Raw genomic sequence first — 10,443 nt, forward strand, 5'->3', positions numbered from 1 at the left:
GAATCGGTGCAACTGAATGACTGAATGATCTTCTGGTGAATCGGTGTAACTGAATGACTGGATGATCTTCTGATATTCTAGCACAAGTGCGTCTGTTGCCTTGGTTTGTTCGGCGTTGACTGCTACAGATAGACTGTCAATCCAGCGGGGGAGATCTTGGTCTTGATCAAGATAACGACCTAATCTCTCATCCACATGGCTGATGACAACACTTTTGGCTTTGATAAGATTGGTTTTCTGTTGCTCATACTCCTTGGAGCTGTCTTTCCAATTGTCACGGGCTAGTCTGAAAGCATTGACTTGAGATGCCGAAAGATTGACTTCAGTCTGAGCGTTTGCGTTAAAATCAGATACTTGCGGTCTTCTTGGCTTTCGTAGAAGCACTTGAGTTCGGTTGGTTGGCTTAATTGCCTCCCAGATGTCTATATCAATTAAGCTTGCAACAAACTTCTGCCAGCCGTCCCAATTGTCGATCCCAGTGAGGATAACTTCAGTCTTGGAAGGTGGCATCTTTACGTATTCAGGAGGAATTATTGTAACTTAGCTAACTGTCTCACGAACACTTGTCTTTGTGCTCTATTGTTATGCAGTTTTCACAGCATGGCTGTTCTTGTTGACAACCTAGTGCGCGGGTCCGGGCTCATAACTGTCACGTTATGAGACTCATTGTTAGCTAAGCTTATTTCTTGAATATAAAAATTATTGTTCTTTTTCTATCCTTCAGAAGGGTTCATGTCTTTTATCTTTAGTTTAGAAGACTTCCCAGCCACCTGATTTCATCAGGGTGGCTGGCCAGCCTCTCAAACTACTGATATCGATGATTTTATGACATCTAGCAATTACGTCAAGTCTGCTTGTTCAACTAACAGAGGCAGCCTTATCCGACAAGTACAGGTTTGCTTGCCCCACACATAATAAACTTCCGTGACTTGAAATTCTATTCTAATGATGACTGAGAGTGCGACAAGTTGCTTGAAACGGTGGCCTCTTCCCACTCCGCATTATACATAAAATAGCCGACCAGATCTGGGTGTGTTGAAGGCAAAACCTGTGTGTTATTCAATCCCACTATGCGTTGTTTTGCGCTCAATTCGGCCATGACACATATATTCATTCTAGTTGCTGCTTTTGGTATTTTTCTTGAAGTGTTTATCTCCAAATACCGAAATGGCCAATCCATCTGAATTCACCAAAGGGAAACTTGCATTTCTACTGCCAGCTTCAGAGATGAATATCTCATATAGGCATCTGAAGAGCACACAGATGGCTACGTTGTTGTGAATCTACTATGTACTGTACTAGATATCTCTTATTCTGTACTACTGGAAACGATATGATAGTGCGGTTCCCGACGTGGCTGTATAACCATTTCTTCGTCAACACCTACCGTAAGTACAGTAGTGTCCTGGGCTTGGCAAATCTTGTCTGTACTGGACGGCACTGCTTTAGCTGACGAGGCTTTGGCCAGATCTAAGTTTCAGGACGCATAATCCTGAATTTGCAACTTATGAACGTTACATGTCTCAATGAGCCCCTGGAAGGGAGGTGATTTGTGTACTCTTGATTCTTGTCTAGGGCTGTGTTTTCGGGGTGGTCTTACTTACTTCTGCTCGAGTGGCCCCGATGCACATGATCATCGCTCATTCAGGAATTCTCCATTTTGTTATGCCAGACCGACTCTGACACTGGCCTTGATGGAGAATACGCCACTAACGCTATGATTCCTTGTTATACATTCTCCACACTTGAGATTTCTATTTAGTGCTACATATCATGCGAAACCGCCACTATATAGTGCCTGGACAACGCCTTGCCTGTCTTATTAAAGTCATATTGCTCCAAGGCTTTCCTGAGCACACAAATACACACAGACGTCGAACCAATCATCAACTTGTTCTTTTGTGTTGACCTCCCTTGACGACAGCATGTCCGCGGAGAATCGAAAAGACTTCTGGTGCGTGGTTATGGACAGGAGCAGCAATCACACTACTGAGTCCCTGATCAAGGTCCCTGTTTCGTGCTTGGATGCCGGAACCAATCAGTTACCAAATGCCCCTCCTAGGCCATGCTTCCCGAATTCCATGGTGAAAAGACAGCTACCGCGCCGGTTGCCGAACCAACAAAGCTCGTCGCATGGAATTCCCTCGCCAATCACATCAATTAGGCCCATGCCGAGCAGACAATTTGGAGGTACAAATTTAAACACACTTGCCAATGAAAATACACAGCTGTCCGGGCTGCGACAGCGGCGAGCACATAAATCAGGCCAAAGAAATAATCAGCTTCTTCTGCTTCAGCCTCCGTTCTTCAAACACAGACATCAAGGCCCAATGCAGAACGGCGCGCTGATACGAAAATGGTTGTCGAGCGAGCCCCCAAGTTCGTACCCCTTCAGAGGCAGTGCGCAAAGCTGCCTGCGAAATTAAATTGGGAATTAAATACTGCATCTTCTCCGGTATTGTCTTCGGTTATAGTAAGATGAGAAGCCAGTTTACTCAGCAGTATTTTCTACGTGTGGAATGCTAAAATACTCCGGGTAATCCGCCTGGGGAAATGGAAGGAGACGATATGTTTTCACAATCGTCCAGCCTCACGATCGGAGATAGACGTCCCATAGCACGTTTTCTTGATAATGCAATGCAATTCTTTAGTATAATTTCCCAACTTTCTTGATGTGTACAACAATTCGTCCACTCTCGTCCATTTTAGTAACTGCAGATATTGCATATTTTTCGCCATCCCAGTCGCCTGCGATTGTCCACCCCAACGGGCAGCATGACGTGGAGAGCATTACTTCCTGTCATCACAAAAATGAACACTTCTCGTTTGGCGAAGTTTCTCAGTTACTCTAGATAGTTCTATTTTCCCTTTGGGGTTGTCCTGCCTCGGCCCACCTTGACGCTTCGCGTGATGCCAACGACGAGGACAATATTCCAAATTTTCCACTTCTTTTGCGGTAGACGTGGAACCCTGTGATACGGCTGTATCGTCTCTCTCTTACCTGACTTGCCGCATTCAAGAGACGTGCCCAAGTGTGACATCACTATAGACCTGTGCATGCATGTGCTGTAAATACCTTTGTACGTCAGTGTTGGTGCGGCATGGCTTTCTTATCAGCTATCGAGGCGCAACCTTTCTCAGAGAACAAAGGTATGCCTGCAGCTAGAAATTTTTTAGTGAAGAAATTGAAGCGTCAAGGTCAATATCAAGTTTATTCAGACACGGAACTCTTCACCAATTCATAGGACATCAGGCATCATAAGGGTGGAGTTTACCAAGCAATGCCAAGGCAGTGAGACAGACCAGGAGATATTGCGAACCAAGAAAGTACGAGATCGGAGAGTTTAGCTTGTTGTACCCATACGTTTGGCGTCGAATCTCAGAGAAGATGCTGGTGCAGATGTTGGTTGAGCCTGGACTGGGTAACTGAGACGCGGATGACGGACGATGAAATGGAACAAGCCATCTCGCGGCGGATTGAAGGAGTGAGAGCAATGTTCTGGGGTTGCGCAAGAGAAACCCTAGAAAGTGGCGTCGAGGATCGGTTTATTTTGCGCAAGAACAGACCAACAACACCGTTTGTCAAGATCAAGTCGCTCATTCAAGAAAACAAGACATTGCTATACTGCTGCCTGCTAGGCAGCAGTATTCCAACAAGTATTTATTTTCGTATTATTCCACTCTTTATATAGGATATCAAGAGTCTCTCGTTTTGTCCAAGCTGTCTCATATAATCGTGCTGTGTGACACCGTTTGTACAACGTGAACTTGTCACGTTATGAGACTCATTGTTAACTAAGCTTCTCTGTTGAAGAAAAAAGTTTATTGTTGTTGTCTCTATGCTTCAGAAAAGTTCATGTCATTTATCTTTAGTTTTAGAACACTTCCCAGCCACCCTGGTTTCACTGGCCAGCCTCTTAAACTACTGATATCAATGATTTTATGACATCCAACAATTACGCCAAGTCTGCTTGTTCAATCAACAGAGGCAGCCTTATCCAACAGAACTACTTGCACTTGGACTCCCACTGACATTGCTTCGGCCATTCAAACGGCGTTCAAGCGGCGTTATGTGGATAAAATTTATGCAGATCGTTTCTCTTGTTACTTGAGAGAAATATGAGGGCCGTTAGCAGATATAATTTCACTTCTGGGCGAACCAGGATCGGAGATTATCGGCTGTACGTCCTTGTGTACTGAATTGCCTGAAGCTGAGAACCTTGCCGGCTGTCGTGGTCTAGGATGCGTAAGGCGTAATGCGGGTTGTTCATCTTCACCCAAAGTGCCCTCTCAGCGGCTCGTTGCCTGACCGACAATAGCCCCGACAAGTCGCTTGGTGCTGGCTTCTCCGCGCCTTGTCACGAGATATGGATTTCTTCCATAACTTACACCAGCGGATGGGGAAGTACCTTTGTGGCCAGCTCCTGCACATTGTTCGGGAACACTGTGATGTGGCCCTTGATGTGCTTTGGGTAAATGGCATTTTGCTTATGGCCGCTCGCAGCGCTGCATCTTGTGACGAACCCGTAACATGAGTTCAGCGCGATAAGTTTCTCCTCCACTGGAGTGTGACCCCCTTCAGCTTTTCGGGGAACATACGTTTATGGAGCTGGTCTGTAGGTGACAGGGCGTCGCGCTCCAAACAACGTATGAACTCCGCACAGACTAGGACACTCTCGCCCTCAGGAAGGCAGCTCCGACATGAAAACAGCGACCAGACGTTCTTTGCAATACCGTTCAGCTTCCGTTGTTCCAATTTAACATCTCTCAACTATATTTTCGTGCGCTTGCGGTAGCACAGCATACACGTCCATAACTGCAAGTTGCTCGTATCGTGGAACGCTCTATAGAAATCTTCTGCGGTCGAGACCTATCTCTCGTGTGGTATTGGCGTACACTACGTCTGCTCTTTCGACGGGCTCTCCTTCACGGCCAATTCCTCCTCTACGTAACGCACCTGTGCTCGAGGCGTCGCTGGGCTGTGGTATTCTCTTTCGCGGCGGCGCCCTCACGATTGCTTCCGCCTGCTCACGTCGTGAAGCCTCTTCACTGGCTGATTGCTTGGGCTGGATGAATCGAAATGTGGACGTCGTATTTGCCAATCTCTCGTATTTCGACCGTCTCCTCAGTTGCTGATTTGGGGCAGTGTGGCCGTCGACAGTATTTCGTGCCATTCCCGCAACCGATCTTGTCATCGCCGCTCCACCATGTACATCTCATAGCCAAGATTCTCCACCGTGTTGTTGTCACTTCGACGCCGAGTACTCCTGACGGATAGTATATGTTTGGCTCCGGAGCTTCGCCACTTGGACTCTCTCGCCTGTTGGCACGCGCTTCTTGGATATGGGTGACTTCTCTCATACTACGGTATTTCCATTCAGACTACGCCATGCTTTCCTGCAGTGCTAGGCCGATAAGCCAATAGTTGCCTGTACTCCCCATCACCCTGCTTTTTGCGTCCATTATCGCAGTTTTGGCCAGTCTGTGTATACAACTTGTCACCCCAACTTTGTCGGCGGCAGCCCGCACCATTTCCTGCGACGTCCAATCGAGCCCTGACAACTACCCTGTTGAAACGAAGATGGTGTCGTCGTTGCTTTTTCCTAACATGGACCTCCAGCACACATGGACGAGGCACTGCCAACCTGCATGCTTGCATTCTCCAGGACATACTCTTTAAGCTGTTCGAACACCATGTTCCCGCCTTTGCTCGTCGATAATATTTGCCAGGTTCGCCCTGGCTCGTAACTCACCCATGACATAAAGGGCCATTTCGAGCATCAACCTGATCCTCGGACTAAGCCATGATGTTATCATTCCCCCTTCCCGAGCATACACGCCATGAGGTCATTTGACAGCACACGTCATGCCTTTCTCCTTGCCCACGTACAGCTAGCAACGAACCTTCTCCCCCTAGGGCGCTTTCACTTGCACCACTCAGTCTCTCTCCCTGCGCCGGTGAGTACTTCAGCCCTACACCTACATACATTTTCTCCTCAACAGCAAACAGCCCCTTCGCTAATCCTTCTGCATATTTGTTGTTGAAGCTCCAGACCTGTAGAATAATCACATCTTCGCAATTCCGGCATAATTATCTACTCCCCATTATGAAAGTCGCTGTTATCGGCGGAGGGACATCAGGGCTCGTAACTCTGAAATACCTAATCCAAGCTCGCGAATATCTGGGCTGCGGCTCGGTCCAGGTACGTCTGTTTGAGTACCAGTCCCGAGTTGGAGGAGCTTTTTTTTTCAAAGGTGTACGAAGATGCTGAGGTATGTGTCTAAACATGAGTACGTACGTTTCAATGACGCATTTACGTGGGACAGATGGTATCATCAAAACAGCTTACTACGTTTTCTGACTTCCGGCGACCAAACGAGCCCGACTTCCTCAGTGCAGCAAGTTATGTCAGGTACTTAGAGGACTACTGCACACATTTTAACCTGTGGCCCGACATCAACGTAAAAACTCGAGTATTGGCGGTCAAGCGTCGTTTTCGTGGGCACACAGTCGTGTATGAAACCGAGGATGGCCATCAAGCTGAGTGGGACTGTGATGCCGTTGCAGTATGCTCCGGCCTACACGTCGAACCAAACATGCCCGAGATTGAGGGGCTCGAAAATGTGCCTCGGGTTATACACTCGTCGGCTTTTAAGGCGCGTAAGCAGTTTCATTCCAGCAAGACCGTCATGATTGTTGGCTCTGGCGAGACGGGAGCCGACATTTCCCATCTCGCTGTGACCACGCCAAACGCGGAGAGAGTTATTCTCTGTCACAAGGATGGATGCCACTTTGCCCCCAAGGTTACATTCTCTGCAATCACTTCGCGGCAAGACACTTGTCTGCTAACACCTGGCAGAGAAACCCTGGACCAGTTATTCTGCGGTGTCTGCGTAAGCCAGACCCGAGGGAACCAGGCATCCCCATCGATATCAGCCGGGCAAATATGTTTGACACAGCCTATGTCCACAAAATCCTCCGGCGAAACGACAAATTTCTTTGGGACTATTATAATATCTATATCAAATGCCTTCTATTCATAACGTCGGGGACGACGTTGGGCATGGACCAGTGGATCGGCGGCATTAGCAAGGAGCGAGACCATCCGTCAAAGAGTGGGTGTTTGTTGATCTGCCAGAGCGAGTAAGTCGACGTACTGATTAATAATGTGCTAAGTTTCTTTAACAAGTCCATGGAAGTCTGCCCGTATATCAATGAGCCTTACCGGTCCAAAGTACCCGGGCCAAGTTTGTGGCTGTATTCACTTCGGTCTTTCTTTGTGCAGACTCCGATCGCCGACACTCGAGGGAAGCGGGTGGATCTTGCACCACTTCCTCAATGTTTTGATGAGAAGGGTACTGTGCAATTCTTCGACAATAAGCGACCTGAATATGACCGCATGCAAGGACAGCGAATCCGACCAGACATGGTAGTTATGTGTACCGGATGCAAAAACAGAGCTTCCCATTTCTCAGTACGTCTAAAGACGGAAACAATGCTCCATATCCGACGCCTGATTGTGCGGATGTACGCCAAATATGGAAGCGTGACGATCCAACCGTTGGTTTCATAGGATTCGTACGTCCGTCGCTCGGTGCGATTCCGCCACTTGCAGAGCTGCAGACTCAGTTGTGGATTGTGAACCTCTTTATCACCCAGAAGCATTCAACAGCCCCTCCTGCCGGAAGATGAGCATCACTACAGACTGCGAGCCCTTCCCGATGCAAGAATTAACTACGCGGTTGATCACGAAAGTTATGCCTACCAGCTGGCTCTGGACATTGGGTCGGCGCCCGGGCTGGCAGACATTTTCAAGCACTTCTCGTGGAGGCACGTAGTGGTGTCTTTCAAGTTGCTAACGCTGTGGGTCTTTGGTGCTCATATCAACACCAAGTTTCGTTTGAAAGGACCCTGGAAGTGGGACGGTGCCCTGGACATATTCACGTCTGACGAAATCTGGCAAACAGTCACACGACGACCTATCGTCTTCGGTACGTCCCCAGAGCCTATCCTGACAATGACCTCATAACTAACGACCCTAGGTCACCTTGCTGTTTCGATCATTCCAATGTCAATTTTTGGGGCCTATCAGTTTTCTGCTGCGAGCATACGCGGCATTCAAATTATTATTTTGTCGTGCAATGTAGTTGTTGCTTCCACCGCCCTCTTGGGCGGCGGAGCCAGCAGCCTGCGAGTAGCCTCAAACAGTGGCTGAAACAGGCCTCACGTGAGGAGACCTCAACACCAATTCAGGCGTGCTTTATCCATAGATAGATGAATTCAACACAAGCAAGAACAACATCATGATCACCAGCGCGTAGCCGTTTGTGCCTGTGATAATTATCTCGCCGATAGAAGCCTTGCGCTTCCAACAGTAGTAACGTAAGCATGTTGCTCCTCATTGTTGTCTAATAGCGTTGGGAGATCAGCATAGGGACCGTTAAGATTTGCCCCTCATATGGAGGAATGGCTGTACATATGGGGTATTTGCTAATATGCTGGTACCGCAGAGGAAATAAAGCTTGACAGAAGTTTCTTGATGACAGCATCATCCCAGACCCAAGCCCAACTCGAGGGGAAAGCAGCAAGCGACCATTAACAACAACTGTGGGGAATCTAAGGTCACGAAAGCTCGTAAAGATTGGACAAAGGACATGGTTGTATCTTCTCACTCCCGGTGGACAAGGGATTCTCGTATGCTTCTAACAGAAAAATGGCGGGTGCCATATGTATCAACCCTTGTACATTCGTTTGGCCAAGCATACGATTTCGTTTCACATACTGTTAGTATTTCCGGAGTTTAGAGGGTAATGCAACAAATTGGGCGGCAAAGAGTATTTGACCCACACGAAGCCACAAATGATGCAACGTGCTTCGATAATGAATTATGTTAACGTTACGACTAACTTCAGATGGATGTAAGTATTACATTTGTAGATCCATTATCCTGGCAGTGGTAGTGCTTCTAACATAGCCGCACAACAACATCCAAATTCCCCCCCTTCTTCAAAAGGGAAAAGAGAAAAGAGAAAAAAAACTGCTAAATATTGCGTCACCATTTTGCCTTGTGAGTCGGGTAATTGGAGAGGCGCTGATCATGCACATGCTGTGAGTATCTTGGAGGCGCTATCTTCGAACAATCAAAGTACCATCTTGGTCGAATGGTGTTAGACTGCACAGTAATTGTGACAGGGAATTTTGTACAGAGCTGAGAGGATTGTTAGAAAAGTGACTTTTTTGACGCAGCGCGGCTGGCTGACAGTTCCGGCAATTTGTCACTGACCTTAGATCATGCCCGTCAGGGTTCTTCAAATCTATGGTCACTTCGACGGCATGAGCGACCCTGATGATTCCGAGATCTATGGATTGAGCACGGTCTTTGAGGCTTGTGGGTAGAGGTAATCGGACTGACAATGCCCAGATTGCCGAGACAAACGCCTTCTTCATGCTTGTCACGAGTGACTTGCATTTTGCCTGGCCCGTTTATATACGCCTTGGCAAGAATCCTCGTGAATAGGTTTGGTGTGCTCTGTGCGGTGTTGCTCGTCACCAATGATTGGCGATCCTCAATTACTCTCACGGTAATATTATCCAGCCTTAATCCCATTAAGAGCGGATATAGAAGGATGTTGAAGGGTATAACACCCCCAAAACTTATTACCTTCTCGGGAACAGTGAAGCAATAATCCACTTTATCGCTCCACGTACCTTGCGAGACTTCAGCTCGGAATGGCTCTATTGCATCCGTTGCGGCGGCACGAATCACTCGTAGGTGTTTGTAAGCGCGCTCTACAGGCACTTCTCCACTGTATATCGTTGCCTCGAGGCAGTACCTTAATATCAGTTCTGGCAGCCCTTCAATTGTCTCTGTCATCTTTCCAGGCAGCGCAAGCTCAAAGCGGTACTCGTAGTGCCCTGTAGGCAACGTTTCGCCACCAGACGGTGCGAGATTGTGAGCATGCTCTGAGATTATTGTCTTTGCCATCGTCGTTTTTTTGGCACTGAAGTTTAATACCCTCTGCCATTTGCGAAGAACTGGTTCGGCTACTTTGAGCTTTCCGAGGAGATGCAGTCGAAAATGCCCGCTATGCAACGGCGTGGAGACTTGGAGGATGATGGACCCAGTCAGCACTTGGCCGGAAGCCTCATGAGGATTTCCACGAAATGCTACGTGGTCTCGATTTAGTCTGGGGGCAGTAAGGGTAAATGCATGCAGCATTAGCATTCGTACGACCTGAAAGGCATGGTAAAGGTAATGTTTCCCTCGCTGGTGAAAACTTACCGAACATGGCATCGAACATCACTTCGAGCCATCTTGTGAGGTCAAGAACCAAGCTAGTACCAGCGAAGCGGGGATATTGCGACACCTACAACCCATCTTACTATGTACTGCTGTTTGGCGAGGACGCCTTTTAATACGGCAATTGATAGGGACGCCGCAC

At 47.8% G+C, this 10,443-nt stretch overlaps 2 protein-coding genes across 2 annotated transcripts in view; one reads left to right on the top strand and one right to left on the bottom strand.

Moving 5' to 3' along the window:
* Window positions 1-6,107: 6,107 nt before the first annotated feature.
* On the top strand, window positions 6,108-8,216 carry MAA_00935 (FAD/NAD(P)-binding domain-containing protein; the record flags this gene model as incomplete). Its single annotated transcript, XM_007818933.2, has 7 exons — window positions 6,108-6,203; window positions 6,256-6,273; window positions 6,328-6,804; window positions 6,861-7,144; window positions 7,178-7,528; window positions 7,661-7,992; window positions 8,044-8,216. 7 exons carry the CDS (start codon window positions 6,108-6,110, stop codon window positions 8,214-8,216), a joined length of 1,731 nt encoding a protein of 576 aa, XP_007817124.2.
* A 1,083-nt stretch (window positions 8,217-9,299) lies between these two features.
* The window catches only part of MAA_00936 (Arrestin-lik), a gene marked incomplete at both ends in the record, with an annotated part of 3,039 nt that continues 1,895 nt past the window's right edge, over window positions 9,300-10,443 (bottom strand). Inside the window, 2 exons of the mRNA XM_007818934.2 lie at window positions 9,300-10,168; window positions 10,284-10,368. Coding sequence (XP_007817125.2) covers window positions 9,300-10,168; window positions 10,284-10,368 — 954 coding nt within the window. The remainder of the gene's footprint in view (window positions 10,169-10,283; window positions 10,369-10,443) is intronic.

The sequence above is a fragment of the Metarhizium robertsii genome, assembly GCF_000187425.2.
Source record: "Metarhizium robertsii ARSEF 23 chromosome Unknown MAA_Scf_8, whole genome shotgun sequence".
Taxonomy (NCBI): Eukaryota; Fungi; Ascomycota; class Sordariomycetes; order Hypocreales; family Clavicipitaceae; genus Metarhizium; species Metarhizium robertsii.